Source organism: Ascaphus truei, chromosome 14, assembly GCF_040206685.1.
Source record: "Ascaphus truei isolate aAscTru1 chromosome 14, aAscTru1.hap1, whole genome shotgun sequence".
Lineage (NCBI taxonomy): Eukaryota > Metazoa > Chordata > Amphibia > Anura > Ascaphidae > Ascaphus > Ascaphus truei.
The window spans coordinates 43075904-43094208 of record NC_134496.1 but is presented as its reverse complement, the minus strand read 5'-3'; the positions used below and the strand labels follow the sequence as shown (position 1 = coordinate 43094208).

General features: G+C 38.1%; 1 protein-coding gene across 4 annotated transcripts in view; it reads left to right on the top strand.

Annotated features, from left to right (window-relative positions):
- The window catches only part of MECOM (MDS1 and EVI1 complex locus), a 379798-nt gene that overhangs the window by 322538 nt on the left and 38955 nt on the right, over positions 1 to 18305 (top strand). For 3 of the 4 annotated variants that reach the window (XM_075570634.1, XM_075570633.1, XM_075570635.1), the window contains one exon: positions 10885 to 11019. In XM_075570634.1, the coding sequence (XP_075426749.1) occupies positions 10885 to 11019 (135 nt within the window). Of the gene's footprint in view, positions 1 to 7612; positions 7740 to 10884; positions 11020 to 18305 lie in introns of those variants that run through there. The other variant, XM_075570636.1, reaches the window with a different exon arrangement.

Below are 18305 nucleotides of genomic sequence, written 5' to 3'. Positions count from 1 at the left end.
AGGAGAATAAACATGACTGAGCCCTCAGAGCCACTGCAAACGCCCAGTCCTGAGCCTCTAGCTGCCCTGACCTTGTCCACATAAAGATGTGATTTATGAAGTGCAGGGCACAGCGGCAGGGGCTTCTGTCTTCTCCAGAAGAACCAAATTACTGGAGGTGGAGATTAACATGCTTTCAGCTGGGCTCATTTCCAGACCAAGGGAATTTTTTTTTATTTACATTTTTTTTTCTTCTGGTCTTTTAATTTCCTCTGCTTATTTTTTTTTTTTTTTTTATATATTTTTTTTTAACAGATTTTTCGAGCGAAAAAAAAAAAAAGAACTTTTTTTTTTTTTTTTTTTTTTTTTCAAAATGCCATGAAAGAAAGGCTGGTCATAAAATGAGTAATATTCATAAAGCAATGCTAGTGTATTAACCCCTTGTTTTGCGATGCGTCGTAAAGAATAAGTCTCATTTTGTAGGGTTTTTCCGCTGCGTTCTTGCCATTTCATTTTCTTCAACTTGGTTATAATGAAATGTATAATTTTGTCTTGAAATACTTGGTGGTCATTTCTACTAATACAAGCTATAGTACATATGATATATTTTAGATATTGTGGCTTTAATTAAAGCAGGGGTAGCCAGCGCCAATCCTCAAGAGCTACCAACAGGTCAGGTTTTCAGGATATCGCTGCTTCAGCACAGGTGGCTTAATCGATGGCTCAGTCGAAGACTGGTAGCTCTTGAGGACTGGAGTTGGCTACCCCTGGGTTAATGTATTTAAAGCATGTGTGTATATAGTTGTTATATATAAAGGGAGTTTATGGTATGTGTGTGTGTGTGTGTGTGTGTGTGTGTGTGTGTGTGTGTGTGTGTGTGTGTGTGTGTGTGTGTGTGTGTGTGTGTGTGTGTGTGTGTGTGTGTGTATATATATACACAGTATAAAATTTAAGGTAGGACTTTCTATAGCAAAGTGCTGGAAAGCCCGAAGCCCCAAGCTCATAGGGTTTCCATTAGCAAACTTTAGTCCCACACTTTAGTTGTAGGACTTTCATGAAGTTAAAGGCTTAAAGGGGGCATAAGTTTTCAGCCTTTTGGGACTATCTGGTGGATTGCATTACTAGCTCCTCACTGCATTCACAAATCTATTGACGTATTTAAATAAACACCCCCCCCCCTTCTCCTCTCTGAGTGCACTGCTGTAAACTTGATATATGTTTCTATTATCTGTACACTTGGATGGCATCAACCAGCATGGTAAATGAATCCTATTTTCTTTACAGTAACATTGTTTAACTGTGCATTCATGTGTACTAAAAAAAATACATTAAACACAAAGATAATGTGTGATTGAGTCACTGCTAATTTTGTGAAACGCATAAAAGATCGAGATTACTCAAACAGATAAAGATAACATGTGTACAACCTGAATTTGCAGTGGGTCACATTTAAGATGGCTGCCCCATTATATTTAATGTTGATGTTGAGACAGCGTCTTAACTAGCCCTAGAGATTCCTGGCTTAGTGCTTTGTTCACTCGTTAGTCATTATAAAACATAGACTTTTCAGTGTATGTATGTATATCGTTATATAGCGCCATCCATGTACACAGCGCGTCACAGCAGTAATACACGCGACATAATAATATAACACATAGTGGGAATACACGCTTCAGACATGACAGTAACAATAGGAAAAGTAATCCCTGCCCCGAAGAGCTTACAATCTATGTGTATACAAGGAAGACTAAGTGAAAATAGGAAATAACCTATAAAAGTGAACCAAACAAGTGTGTAAATACAAATATAAAGTAATACATGTATTAGTTAACATTTCAATGGCAGAGGGCACATCGTAACTCTGCTGTGATAGATTCATATAGACAGGTAGTAGGGAAATAATCAGTGTGTTGTAATGGACACAGGTCTGTTTCTTGTCATCTGCTATGTGTGTAATTAGGGTGATGAAGCCCAGAGTGTTCCTATAGGCCAAACATCCCACTTGGATGTATAGTATATGTATCAGTATAATTCTGACACTTAATTCATGTATAAAACAGCACAGGAAGTTGTTTTCATTATCTGCAGGATAAAAATAAATGAGAATCTGTGGATCCCCCAATCGTAAAGAAAACCTTCTATGTCTTCTCTTTAAAGCTGCAGTTCAGGCTCCCGTTTTTTTGTTTTTTTTTAGTTTTCTTTTTAACTTTAATAGTTTAATGTGGGCAATCTCTACTTACCTAAAAAAAACTGCATAGCTGCCGGCCAATTTGTTCTCCGTTTATTGATCGGCAAAGTTTGGCGACATCTTTAAATATGGGGAATGTAAATCGTTGCTATAGGAACAAGCATGCTTGTTAAAATAGAATACAAGAAAATTGGTCTTTCAAAGTTGTTTTTTTTTAAACAGAAAATGCATAAAGTATTTTTTCGTACTACAGAACTGATTTATTAAAAAAACACACATGCAGGATGATGCCTGAACTGCAGCTTTAATAAACTATTAATCCTGTGCACTTCTTACACTTGCACTTGTTGACCCTCAAACTTACAACTTTTGGTAACAAAGGTGTAGGCTACATTGTAATGTAATATTTTGTTTTATCCGACGGGTTTGTGTGTATGGTGCGGAATCAAACATTGCTTGGAGATATTACTAAGACTGTACAGTACAACTGTTTTTTTTTATTTTATATAAAAAACCAAATTTATATTAGAAATGTAATGTTTAGAGCATAGCAGCTGTATAGAGATCCCTAAAATGAGCTTGTCCCATTCTTTACTAGGTTCACAATTTCTTGACATCAACCACAGTACCACTTTTTTTTTAAAAGCACCTAAAACACTTTACCAAACAGACATCTTTTTGCAGTAACTTGAAAAGTATTTGATCGCGTCCCAAAGACGTCAAACCCCTGAACTTTGAGAAATGTGGTCAATTTCTAGGGGCGATATGTACCAAGCTCCCAAAAAGTGCGGCTTGATGCAAATACATTTGTTTTACTTGTAATAAGCCCCGCCATGACAGTAAATGGGTTCATCGAGTTTCGGACATTTGATGCAGACTTTTTTTTTCCGTTTTATGCTCTAGACTAGGGGTGGCCCACTCCAGTCCTCAAGGGCCACCAACAGGTCAGGTTTTAAGGATATCCCTGCTTCAGCACAGGTGGCTCAACCATTCACTTAGCCACTGTTGAAGCTGGGATATCCTTAAAACCTGACCAATTGGTGGACTGGGGATGGCCACCCCTGTTCTAGACAAAGGACAGGCCCAGGCGCTCACCTTGGGTGACCTCATCATGGTATGTGCCCTGTAAGTCCTCCTAAAACTGCTCCACACATTGCTCAGGGAAGTGAGTAGTGGATAATAGCTCAGATAATGTTGCAATAATTCTCCCTATCTAATAGGGTGAGCAGTGGGGTAAGAAACCGTTACTGGTACATTAACCTAAGTTGTGTTAACATTGCATTTAAGAAAAATGCAGCAAGTTTCCAACAAAGGAAAAAAAAAATCTAATTGATAGCAATATCATTATTTTTGTTTATATTCTTTTGTCGTTGTTTTGTCCAAGTTTGGCAGTTGGGAGATTTTGGTTAAAAAAAAACAAACAAAAAAAACCCCTTAATATAAAATGTAAGGGGAACACCTATATTAAGAAATGGATACATCCCAATGAGAATCCTGAAGTGGGATCCCAGACTTTCAGACAGGGGCAAACTCAAAATGGTTTAATAGAAATATGTTACATAAACTCAACATGTACTGTAGATAATTTAGGGTAGTAAAAAGAGGAATTCTCCTGCTGCTAAATTAGTGAAAAGCAACAGCTCTTTTGCCCGCCATTGTATTTTTTTATTTTAGAATAATTATGCTATTTTGGCACTAGGGAAAATGTAATATATTATATTTCATATACTAACCTTTAATTGTAAACTCTGTGTCACAGCCGATAAAATAAAATAAATATATATATATATATATATATATAAAAACTACTTTACATAAACAATGGATTGTCCTAATCACTCAAAAATGTAAAAAATTAATGCAAACACAACAGAGAAAAACAAAAGTTAGTGAAAGTGACGCTGATTGAATAGACTGGGACAGGGACAGCAGATGTGTGTGTATGGAGTGGGAGGAGAAGACTGTGTGTGTCCTGATCTGATGGACACAGACTCTTCAAACTCCCATAGGATGAACTGAATTTAACACCGGACCTCGGGCTCATTAACTGGCTCCAGCTTTCCTAAAAGCCTTCCTTCCTTTTCTCCTCCAGGCATTTGGTGGATCCCCACCGGTTCATTGAGGGCATTCCCACACTGAAGCCAGGCAGCTAGAGGAACCGGGGGAAATTACACCTATTGATAGACGTGAAAAATTAGCTTTTTTTTTTCTCAACCCCCCACTTCAACCCCTCAATGTTCAGAGCAGACATAGAAGGTAGATCTTATATGCAGAGGTGTGCACCCAAATCCTCCTTGGCAGGAGACAACCAGCAACATGGAACTCCAGCACTGAAAGGGTGGAGGCCCCAGATGCCTGGTTTATTTAATGTATTATTGGGTGTTGTGAGTGCTCACTAATAATTGCCAACAGTTAATGCCACTGAAACTGTTAAAACAGCTTTGCGATCCAATACTCATTAATCCAGGAAGCAGCACCACCTACTGGTAACAGGGTGAATTTGCACCCAATCTGTATTCCATCACTAAGCAGGAGGAACTTCACAATTTATATTTCTCTTCCCACACCCTGTCCCACAAGAAGAAAAGCAACAACACAAATCTATGCCCCCCTTTCATGAGATCCTAGGACCTGTTACTGATACCAAAAGTACTTTTGTTTAGCCACCAACATTTCCTCCTTTTCAGAAACAGCTTTGTCAAAAAAGGGGGTGAGGTTCCCTATCAGAAACTCTGATCAGACCTATGGACTCAAGCAATCAGTTTCCCAGATTACATGTATTTAATGCACAATGCATCATAAAACAAATCCCTCATCCTGACAGGAAGAAAATAGAACAGCTCATAGCCAGACCTGGACCAATTTATGGCCAAATACAAAAAAAAAATAAAAAAATGTCTCCAACAATGGACAAGTTGAGGACGGGCAGGAAATCAATAGGCAGCAAACCGGGGCATTTTTAAGGTTCTCAAGCACCCAAGTCTATGGGAATCTCTGGTGAGTTCTTAGGTTATTTACAAAGGATTTTTCCTGTCCTACCTACCATTGCTGTGTGATTTTGCAGAAACAATAGCCATTATCTGGAGCAGCAGTTCAATGTCACAGATAACAGTCTGCTGAGACAAATTAATCATCATCTCTGGCCATGAATGCTATACCCCCTGCTCTTAAATAAATATGACTTACTGATGTGAGGAGAAGACTTGCACTTTTGCAAAAGAAAACTATGTGAATTTGTTTTTGCTGTTACTCGTGATAAAACGAAAAGGTTAGCCCCCAAAACAATAGTTCACAGATCAAATATCTTTGCATTTGAACCCCCTGATCTTCCTAGGGCTGAGGTTTCCTTTTGATCAGAAAAAGAAGGGAATATTTAATTCTGCAATTTAAAAAAATAATAATAATAATCCTGTCTGATATTTTTTTTATTTCTGTTGTATTTGTTCTGTACGATTTCACAAAAAATAAAAAAAATAAAAATGTAATTTGATAAACCATAAAAAATAAACTTGTTCATTTCTATAATGTTTTATCTTGAATATCAATATATATAAAAATCAAAGTATATAGTGTCACATATCCCATATTGCAACGTGAAGAAATGTGAAACCGCAATGTTGATGTCTTGTTATGTTTTAACTGGCAATCTCATTCTAAACTGTTGTGGGGTGTAAAAAAAAGTGCAATATAGATAGTTCTAAATTATCATAGCCTCGCAAATGTTAAGTTCAAAATGAAAATTAATTTTGCACACAGATAAAAAGATAAATGTAATATTTAGGGTAACTGCATTAGGTCAGATTCAACCCAAAAATGTGTATGCATTTGTGTATGTATTTATATGTGCGCGCGCACACACACACACACACACACACACACACACACACACACACACACACACACACACACACACACACACACACACACACACACACACACGTGTGTATTTACAATTTTAGTTGAATATGTACATGTTATGTATCAATAAAATGGAAAGATTAAATCGATCTAATTTAAGAATAAAATAAAATAAATCCGAATATTATCTATATTTCATTAGGGATGATACTTGATAATAATAATAATTTTATTATTGAGATTGCATTGATTTGAATGCAATTTACGTGGACACCTGGTTGATGTTATGACAGCACATACACACCACACAAATACACTATGTGTATAATGTGATGTGCTCCCCAGTGCAGTAATGCACAGGGTTACCAAAGGCTGCACTCACATGCAGACTTCCTCAGAGGAAAGAGAAGAGGTTTCCCTGAAAGAAATCCTCCCATCCAAGATCTCCCCATTGGTTGCTGATTACATGGATGAAATCGACATGTTAAAGGGGATGGTGCATCCATAATCAGTCTGTCCTATAGGACTCTCCAGCGACCTTTTAGTGACCTCTTCTGCCAGTGGAGGCTGCTGTCACTTTAAAAATGTCCTGAGAGAGGAGCCTGTGTCTTTGCAGAGAGATAGCCCCTTACCCCTCTCCTCCTCTTTCTGGATGGCCGCTCTGATCCTCTTTAAAGAGACACTTCGTGACATAAAGACCTTCACAGCTGAGAGTGAGGAGTTAGGAAGGGGACGGTCCCGGGAGGATCTGAGGCTGAGAATGCAGGACACAGAGGCTGGGACAGTGCAGCAATAACCCGGACAGCAGCGGGGTCTCTGCAGCCTGAAAGCCCACCCCAAGACACCCACAAAGGGGTCTCTGCAGCCTGAAAGCCCACCCCAAGACACTCACAAAGGGGTCTCTGCAGCCTGACAGCCCACCCCAAGACACTCACACTGGGGGTCTCTGAAGCCTGACAGCCCACCCCAGGACCCTGACACTGGGGTCTCTGCAGCCAAACAGGCCACCCAGGACCTTCACCCTGGGGGTCTTTGCAGCCTGACAGCCCATCCCAGGACACACACCTTGGGGGTGTCTGCAGCCTGACACCCCCTCCCCCCCCCCCCCGGACAAGCACCGTGGGGCTGTCTGCAACCTGACATCCCACCCCAGGACACGCACTGTGGGAGTCTCTGCAGTCTGACATCCCACCCCAGGACACGCACCGTGGGGGTCTCTGCAGCTTGACATCCCACCCAGGACACGCACCGTGGGGGTTCAACCTGCAGCCTGACATCCCACCCCAGGACACGCACCGTGGGGGTGTCTGCAGCCTGACATCCCACCCCAGGACACGCACCGTGGGGGTGTCTGCAGCCTGACATCCCACCCCAGGACACGCACCGTGGGGGTTCTCCTGCTGCTGATCTCCGGTGTCACACGTCTGGCTGGGAATAACAGCAGAGAAAGTGAGAGAAGAGGGAGGCGCTCACCGGAGGGACACGAGCCCAGGATCACTGTGCAGACACTTTCCCTTTCTTCAGATGGACACACAGATTGCGTGAGCAGCACACAATCACAACACAACTTTCATCAGGCTGATCCCAAGTGAGAGCAGCCAGGGGGAGCAGCCTAGGGGAGCAGTCTGAGACACTACCCCCCCCCCCCCCGGAAGGATATCTGTGGTTGTTTGCAGAGGGGGCTTGTTTCATTAATCAGGGCAGAGGGTCCCAGGTAAGTGAGCAGTGAGCAGGAATACTGTGGGGTTGTGAGCTCCTGGCAGTTGCTTTGGGTGTGATTTGTAAGCTTAGTTCTTGGCTGTCTCATGGACTTGTGGTTAGAATTGAAGGCAGCATCTCTCCCTCCCTCCTGATGTGTGTCTGTCCTGGGAGAGGGTTCTGCCTCTATGGGTGTTGAGTGTGGTGTTTTAAGACAGGCATGTACGTGTTTTGGACTTACTTTGTGCCTGTATTAGTTGTAGTGTCTTGTTGAGGACAGTTGTGTGTCACTTGTTTTGTCTGTCTTCACTCTGGATTGTGTCTGTGCTTGTTGCTGTGTTAGATTGTCCCTGGACTGGTAGGGTATGTAAGGATTTGATCTGATGGTTTTAGGTAAACAGAAGCTGCCTGTAGGACACTTTCTCCTGACACAAAGTACCAGTCAAACCACTTTCTGAACTCTGCAATGCCACTTTTCAGCCAGGACATTACAGTAATCCTTCTGGAGATCTCCAGGTTTGTTTGGAAATATAACTTGATAGTCCCTGGGAGACACCTACCTTGGAATAAGAACAGATGGGTGCCATCACTTATTCACTTCTTGTATCATACAAGGAGAGAAACACATCATGTGATTGAAACTAAGTTATTTGCAGATGGGGGGGGAGGGGGGGAGGGGGTGGGGGGTCATAGAACAGATCAAACTTTTACTCCAAGTTAGCACTTTGCTAAATACATATATATATATATATATATATATATATATATATATATATATATATATATATATATATATATATATTTATATTTATTTTATTTACATGGGAAATGTAAAAATATAGGCATTTTACGTTAGTGAAAAACGATGACAGAAATGTTCATATATTAAGCTCTAATATTTCCCTGCATAGCTATCTTTAAATAGCCCCTTAAGTTCAAAAAGTGGTGGGGTATGTGTCCCCAGTGGCTGTCTGTTCTATACTATTCCAGACTGGTAGGAACATTTCTTTGTATTGTTCACATTCATTATCATAAATACCTAGAAAGTGGCTTGGTAATATCATGTAAGAAATGACCCCAGACACCCCACTTTCTAAGAAACTTGAACCAAAATGATTCTTACATTTTTTAAAACTGGTTCTATTACAATATATAAAATAATGTATTTTTTTTTATTACCGTAATATTATTTCCAATATATTTACATTACAAATGCTAAATAAAATCGTTACTATCTACCTTACAAATCAGATATTTTCAAACTAACTTTAATTTTGAGCTGGAATATATTTCTAGATCAATGGCAAAATCGAATAATGTATTCTTTACATTAAAAGGCAATCTAAGAGATGAAAGAAAACATAAAAATAAAAGGTTCTCATCCTCCATTCAGTAAAAACAAAGCGAGTAGGAATTATATTTAAACAAATTATTTTTGTAGTTTGATACATTGAAATCTAGGCCCCTTTGGATGTAATCTTGTGATGCCGGTTATACTTTTTTGGAATACATTTTTTTGCTAATGCCACCTTTTCATATGCCTTGTATTTGTCTATATACTGAGACCTAACTTTTTTTAATGGTTTATCCCTACAGAAATATCTGCATTTTTTTTTACATTTTGCTGGCTCACCTGGCAGCCAAGAGGTTAAGACAAAAGTAAAGCAATTAAAACAGTGCTGAATATTTATACAGTATTTTGCTTTTCATCTATCGAAAATGCTGAAGTTTCTGAAGATCTAATGATTCTGTTTTACTTCTACAAATCTCAGTAACATATATTACTTTTAGCTTCAGCATACCAATAGAAAAAAAAAATATTGGCTGCATTAAAAGTGGCCATTTTAACCCTAAAGGACATTGAAAACCATATTAGAGAATGTGCTTTGTGTTGTAAAGTCTGCTTTATTCAGAAGGCTTTTGCAGAATATTCTCAGGTCTCTAATTGCATCAAGTTGAAAGGTTTATTCATGTGTGTTTCGCTTGGTGGCCTTTATACGGGAAGAAGTTTGTCCCCCTTGAACTTAGTGAAGAGTTAATGACCTGCAACTGCTTCTGGATGATTACCTGAATTCTGCCTTTAATTGCTGAAGGGTTACACAAATATACTGTAGATTTGATGAATAACTTAGCTGGACACAGACTTAGCTTTCCTATAAACAATGAGGATATAACCTATATTACATTAGGTGGGTTGTTCTAGGATACAGACGTTGGCTTATTCATTTGATACAATAACTGTGCTTATTAAATATAAAGCTAAATAAGAACTGCATCAAACATAAAATGCTCAATATTTATAGCGCTGTTTACCCCCATATTAATACATTTGCACTTACCCATCCAACTGAGACATAAATTAAAGTTATGTGGGTGTAAGTCCTTACAAGAGCAGAATGATAACACTGTAATTTCTAATGTGGATATTGTGTGGCATTTCTAAACCGTCTTGAAACATTGGATTTTTGTTTGCTGCAATAAAACCGCTGGGAAGGAAATCTGTCTTTCTAATATATGATCTGTGTTGCAATCTTAACAATTTGAGGATAAAAATCTAAAAGAATAGAAACCAAAATCCCCATGCATTAAATGGTTAACTCTCTCCCTGCCAGAGGTGCATACCTCGCCTGGGGATGTCACAGTGAAACAAAAGCAAGAAATGTATCCCCTTATTGACAGTAGTTTATAGTGTGTTAAAAAGTAACTGTAACATACTGTAGATATTTCGGTGTAGGGACCGTTGTGGCGTTTTGTATTTAAATGCATCAATTACAAACAGCTTTTAATGTCCGTGTTTCTTTGCTGTTCATATGGAGCACATTGCGATGCTTTTAAATTCCTACACACCATAAAATTATATTTGCAGCCATGAAACCAAGATGCATATCTGGAAAAGCAGATGTCTGTTACATTTACTAGATCGGTTGGAGCTCAGGAATACAATTAGCTTGGTCTTTCAATACTTTAGATTTTAATTAACAAAGGGGACCTCTTAATTAAGACGCACACACACACCAGTGATGTAACTTGTGTATTTAAATTTATAAACTGTTGTTTAAAGAAATTAAAAAAAATATATAGTTTGCTGTACATGGGAATTATTTAATTAGGAGGTATGGAATAGTATGTAACACACAATTATAATGTGATTTACTTTGTAGGTCTTGGATGAAGATTGCCATGTGAAATTCTGCATTGATGCCAGTCAACCGGATGTAGGCAATTGGTTGAAGCTGATCAAGTTTGCTGGTTATTACACACAGCACAATCTGGTGGCATATCAGCTAAATGATCAGGTATGTGAAGCTTTTGCTATTCGTTTTATTCGTTTCACACAAGGAAAATGAAAACAATAGGCCGATGTTAGGGAGTTCTGGTAATTCACAGTATAAATGCAGATATTGTGGATGTCAGTTATTTCAGCGCTGCCATTTCACACGTGTTGTTCTGCATCTTGCGGGATCATTTCTGTAATTTTCGATTGAGCGGAAGATAAAATATATATATATATGGGAAAGGAAATTGGTTTTGCAGACTTTAACACATGGCAAAACTTTCAATTTGAATAGCAATCCAGCACTTTTATGCACAAGGGCTAAAAAAAAAAAAAAAAAAAAAAAAGACAAGCTTTATTGGGTAGGAATGGTAGACTGGCAAAAATGTCCCTCAAACTAATTATTACAAAAAAGGGTAGTTACATGTACATATTTCAAACGGTTCCTTTTAATCAGGAAATATGAATGCAATTGTAAGATAAAAAATAATTGATGAATGTTCATTTTAAATAATTTCGAGCCTTAGAATGTGTGTTGACATTCGTACAATAGACATATCTCTATTAAATAATAGAACAATTAACTTCAATGCAACGTTGATTAGGTGTAATTTAGTAACGAGTTTAATCACAAATGAACTAGATCCTTTATATTTGTTAATTTTTCGAATTTAACCTGAGCCAGTATGGGGCTCAAGTCCACTTATCAAATGACGTGTAAAGAATTATCACACATTGTAACTTTCCAATATTTTTCTAAACATCGAGAGAAACCCAAATTAAATACAGTATCACGAAGAAAGAATATTATGTGACATTTTTTTTAACTGTAATGTACAACCACATTTTGCTCTATAGTAATAATAACTGAAGCATCTGTATGGGATTTAATATCAATTTAAACAGTTGCATATTTTGATTTACCGGGTTATGTGAAGTGGGGACTAGTGCTGAACTGTGCGTATAGAGTAATATAGTTATTGTATGGGCATATATAATTATTTAGCACATTTAGTTTTTAATGTCAAAGAATAGTTATGATTTCCTCCATAATTGTATATTACAGGCACCGATCTGTGTATTCACATATTGTTTAAAAAATAAATAAAAATAACTTACAGCCTTGTTTTGCTGACCTTTTGCACATGCTCACAGCATTAGCAAATTCCTTTTGGCTGCTTGTTCCATATATTGGGTATGATTCCCAGACTATTTGACTCCTTTATTGTTGGGAGGGCTTCCTATAGTCTTCTCCAGGAATGGAGAGGTTAAGATAGCCTAGCCTGGTCCTCTGCAGCTATGAGAGCTGTTCTAAGCATAGGGATGAAAGGGCTTTCTTAAGAGGTTCTCCAGGTCTGTTTGTTTCATTCTCATTTCCATGAGGAGAAGGATCTGCCAACTGGTGAAGAATAAGCACTACTTTCTCCTCACATAATGAACACTCCCATTGTGCAAGAGATTATTCAATACCACAGCATAGACAGGGGGAGACACTAGATCAGCAGTCATTGTTAACCACTAATTACTTTAGCTCACCTGTGAAACTCCCAAGCAAACATTGCACTCCACCTGAAACAGAAGAGAGATATTGCAGGCACTCTGATTCTCAGGCTGAGCCTGGAATAGTAAACATAGGGTTGACTGAAGGACAAGTCTGAGGCACTAGACAGCTGGAGGTATGGATGTGAGATTAGTGTGTGTGCATTCAGAAGTCATTCTCACAGCTAACTCAAATATGTTAGAACAACAAAAAGGGATGAGAAAACATTGGCAGTGCAAGATTTCTATTTCCATGTTTATGGGTCACCACATTCCCTATGTTTTTGTTACATCTTTCACCTTTTACTATTATAATGAACCCCAAAGTATTAGATGCAATAACCTGCATGTTGAGTATCAGAGGTATTTTATCTTAGATAATGTCACAATATTAAATGACATTGTTTCTGTATGCATAAACCTCATTAGGTTCATATATATTTATTTTGTAAATCAAATGTAACATTTTTTTTACATTTTCCCACAAAACTGTCAAACCTGTTACTTCCCTTACACTCCAGTAATTGGACAAGCTGACACACTAACATCAAATAAAATTATTTCCATCTATTGAGTCCATTAAATAACAACAACAATTATCTTTCCCTTTCACCCTTTGTCTACTTCAGATTGCACATTTCTTGTGTGTAAATCCTATCAGTCTTTTAACCCTTTCTCTGCTAGAGTGGACAGAAAAAAGTAGGGGCGAATGTGTTTGAAAGTGAATTCTACAATTTCTATCAAATCTTCATGTATAGTTACATACAGGTTACATAGTTACATACAGGTTTGAGCTTCATACTTCTATTGTGTTCAGAATGAACTCCAGTAATTTGTCTCCAAACAGGACTCAATGCCAAATATGCTTGTAAATGGTGACCACATTCTGTTTTAAGTTGTTTTAACACCAAAGTGTTATTTATCCAGACAATGCTGGCCATTCTTTTTAGTTAGCATTTTTTTTTTGCAAGAATATGTTTGTAGATATAATTTCTAATCTGAATAAATTGTCTGAATTAAACAAGACTATTTTCTATTCTTATTTATCTTGTATCACCCCTAGCCTAAAATCTACAGATTTGTTTATTTAAGAATATTTGTCTGAAAGATTGTACAAGACACAATGTATTTCCCTGAAAGTAGAAAAACTATCAAAATAAGTCTGAAGTTAAAAAGAAGCTACAAACATTTGCATATGCAACTACATTGAATATTATTTGTACTGCTTTAGTATTAACTGTGGCATGTAGTAACTTTTATTATTATTATTATTATTATTATTAATAATCATAATAACTTTATTTCATACAGCGCTTTTCTCCCAATGAGACTCAACGCACTTCACAATTACAGTATAGAGCGCGGTACGCAGCACACAGGAATGTTACAGACGCAGTCACTGCCCAGATGAGCTTACACTCTATTTTATACTATTACTATGTAATACTGAAAGTCCATTTATACATTTTTTTTTTTTTTTTTTTTACAAGTGCAAAACATTATTTGAATCTGTTTGTGGGCATTTCTCAACAATCATTTTGGCATATTTTAACAGCTAAATCTGCCCATCGGTTTGTTCTGATGCAAACACAGAACGTCCCTTTATCAGACATCGAGATAAAAAAGCAAACAAAAACTGCCTTCCAGCATATTAACCCCTTCCCTGCCCGACTCTCCTTGTTCTTTACCCTTTCGATGACTGTACCAGGAAAAAATATTTTAAAATCTTGTAAACGGCACCTCTTTTGTATCGCTTACATATCATTAGGAACGCCCATTGCAGAACAACAGTGGTTGCTTTTTCTTGCACCCTCTTCTCTACGCACTACACATGTGTGTGTATATGTGTGTGTGTATATATATATATAGCAAATGGAAATATTACTGTATGCTCATTTGCATGTCTTATATATACATATATACTGTATATTATATACACATGACAGCTAATCATGCATGTATATTGTTTCGCTTATACTTTATTTGACTGACCTCTCTCTGCTGACAATCCTCTGTTAGGCAGGGTATGGTGTGCAATAAATCAGACTATCTTTGGCGTAGAGCCAGTGGTAAAACAACACAGGATTTGTTCGAGAGAAAAGAAAGTCCTCTTAAGGCATTGCTGTTGCTGGATAAACCGGGTCTTGTCTTACATTAGTTGTGCAGCAGGATGCCCATATTATCTTACCCCTTTATAAAGCTCATTTCCTTTACACTTCTGAAAATCCATTACGTGCACAGAGATCTATAACACAGCAAAGGAAAGATCATTTCACAATATAGTAATGGCAGAATGTCCCTTTTTATGGGAAATTCTAGTTGTTCCTTTAAAGCCTGTAAAAAATTCAGTTACCAAGAACATTTTTCTACAGTGAATCACTGTTTGTGCAATTTTGTATTAGAAAAATAGAATTAGCCTCTGTATTAAACATGCAGGGTTTGGAGGGTTGTAGTTTATCAGAAATGTTTACCCCAAAATAAGAACATCTCATCCTATAGAGAGCCAGTGGGCAGACCCGCAAGTCCATTAAATGAGGGGTTATAACTTGACGCTACCTAATTAGGTAACATACATTATTTTCCCTTCATTTGATGGGTATCCTCAATGCTAATAATATGCAAAAATAACGTCCGTTAGCAAAATCACCACCGTTGCTTTACCTGTATGAACGGGGACGATCGTAGCGCTGAGATGCATTAAACCCAGGGGGGCTCAACTCGAGTGTTCAAGACCCCCCACCAGGTCAGGTTTTCAGGATATCCCAGCTTCAGCACAGGTGGCTCAATCAGATTCTCAGTCTTTGTTGAGCCCCCCTGCGTTAAGCAATACACTGATCGTGCGCATTAGCCAAACATTAACGTGCGCTATTAACGTTAAATGTGCGTTATGAAAAGCTAATGCAAATCTGGTTGTAATCGGGAGAAATGTTACAATTTTAATCTTCTTCACTTGTTTCATTTATTTAAATTTGACAGTTATACAAGTCAAATATTATTTATTATTGTAAAGGTGCATATGGATAAACATTACTGTGCACCCATACTTAAAACAGTAATGATTACAGTATATACAATATTGTCAAACAAGCATTCACTTTAATAACTAAAAGCCATACTATATTTATTATGTTTTAGACATTTATATGATCCCTAATATATCTATGTGTGACGCTAGTTAGTACTGAAAGGGTTAAGTCCTATACTCATTACAATGCTTTTAGGCCATTCCCAGAAATAACTTGATGATAATGCACGGTCTGCGGGTGAGTAAGGGCGGCTTCGGGAAGGTGCTAGATATCGTTGCGTTATTAGCATTACGGTAACACTAACGGAGGTCCGAGAATCCCCGTAGTTAGGTGAAGTGCTCATCACCATATGATCTGCATCTGAGTACGCCTACGGTTCATTCAAATGTATTGATCCGTTATTGTTAAGGAAAATGACAAAACATCGCCGCGCTTTTGGGGATACGCGTTACAGATATGGATATGTTAAATCGATAGTAACAGAACGTTAGCACATTTTGGAGGACCTACCCCCAGGATTATTAATTAGTGCCCGAAGCCTAAAATATACACTAGTAGCAACACTTATTTATAAAGCATAACTAGGACGTTAAAAAGGGATATAAAAGAAACCTTTAAAAAAAAAAACATTGAAATATTAATACCGTAGGCAAAAATATCCCTGCTCATAAGGTCTTACAATCCTTATAGGTATGAGTAGTGTTATATGCCATTATACTAAACCATTAAAAAAACTTAAGAGTTGGATAGCTAGATCTACATTTATGGCATCTAAAGAAAATAGTAACCTGAATTTTCTTTAACCCCCCCCCCCTCTTTTTTATTCAATATGTCGCTTCCCCGATGGAGTTTTGCAGCTATTTATATATAGCATAAAACTGCTAAAGTTGAATGATCATTTGTCTCACAACAGGAATCTGGAACTATTTTTTAGGATAAAGTAATCCGCACATATTTTAATTTACCTTGGTACAGGCAGAATCCTGCTGTGATGCATTAAATCAGGGGTGGCCAACTGCAGTCCTCAAGGGCCACCGTTTTTAAGGATGCCTCTGCTTCAGCACAGGTGGCTCAGTCCTTTGCTGAGCCACTGATTGAGCCACCTGTGCTGAAGCAGGGATATCCTTAAGACCTGACCTGTTGGTGACCCTTGAGGACTGCAATTGGCCACACCTGCTTTCGGGTATATGGGTTTCGCTTCAAAATACTTCTTGAGTGCCACATGCTCATCATAAGCCTTAGTTTGTTCTTAGCAGGCTTCACTATGTTGCCATGCACTTTTACCCCAGACTGTTTTGTGGTCCCTAAATACAGCTGTATTGTACACAGAACATGCTACAGTTTTTAGCGAAGCATGTCAAAATCAACATTTCAGTTCAAAGAAATTCCCCGACAGCAGCCTGAAAAGTCGTTGCTGCAAAATTCAAAGGGGCATTTTCCTTTATTATTTCAATTATTACAACTTCCTGGATAGGCCAAGGGTCATTCATAATTCACACTTTTTGGGAGAGGCCAAATGGAGCCCATCAGTCCTAAATGAAACGACCCGTGTATTACCAGCGGAGAGAACCCTTCACTTCCAGAAAACCAGGGTCGTCTCCATCTATTTCAAAGTGATTTGTTTTACACTTTCAGAAGTGCATCATAATGGATGATTTTCCAGTTCAACACTGTACATGCTTGGGATTAAATCGCAGAAGTCAAAACAAAAAAATTATTTAGACAGTCAACTTGGGAGGGTGTGTGTAGGAAAGCAATCAAAACTATTTAAAAAAAAATGTGAAGTTGTCGTTTAGTCAATGGCGAAAAGGACTGTAGTGCTACATTTTGGCAGTGAAAAGGTTGCGTTACTAGCACTGAATAATAAATAAAATCTTGGGTAAAAAAAGCAGTCAGTAACTGTATAAAAATGTATTTATGTGAGCATAATTTATGATCCATGAAGTTCAGCACTCGTGTCTCACTGCTTTTAAATACTTTCACTCTCCTGAAGCTGGCCTTCTGGTAGAGCGCGAATGGAACAGCGGTTAATTTATGCCTTATAACCAAAGGCTCTTCCTTTCAAAAGTGCCGGGCGAATGAGTGAAATCCGACATACAGCAGCGATAAAATGAGACTCGTACAAGCCCCTCCTAGATTGGAAAGCTGACTATGACATCACTGGGTCTCCCACATTTTTCCCACGTCTGTCGCTGGATCTTTTTTATGTGCAGAATCTTCATTATAATGTAAATGTTAAAAGCCGTCTTATCAAATACCATTTCTTTGGGTCGGATGCCTCTATGTAACTGCTTGTTTTATTCAAATAGAGAAAAAGCGAAATTAAACAGTGTTGTGGTTTTTTTTTTTGTTCACGGAGGAGCGGCTCAGTGAGTAAAGACACTGGCTGTAAACAGTGATGCCGAGTTTGATTTCAGGGTAGACTGGTTCAATTCCTGGTGTCGGCGCCTTGTGACCTTGGGCAAGTCACTTTACCTCCCTGTCCTCAGGCACCAAAAACAGAGATTGTAAGCTCCACGGGGCAGGGACTGTGTCTGTAAGAATTCTATGTGCTGCGTACCGCGCGCTATACTGTAATTGTGAAGCATTTTGAGGCCCATTGGGTGCAAAGTGCTATATGAAATAGTTATTATTATTATCCTTGTAGACTGAAACATTGTTTTTTTTGCTTAATGTATTGTATGACAGTAATATTTGGCATGCGACTCTGAGTGTCAATGTAACTGCACCTACCTTATCCTGT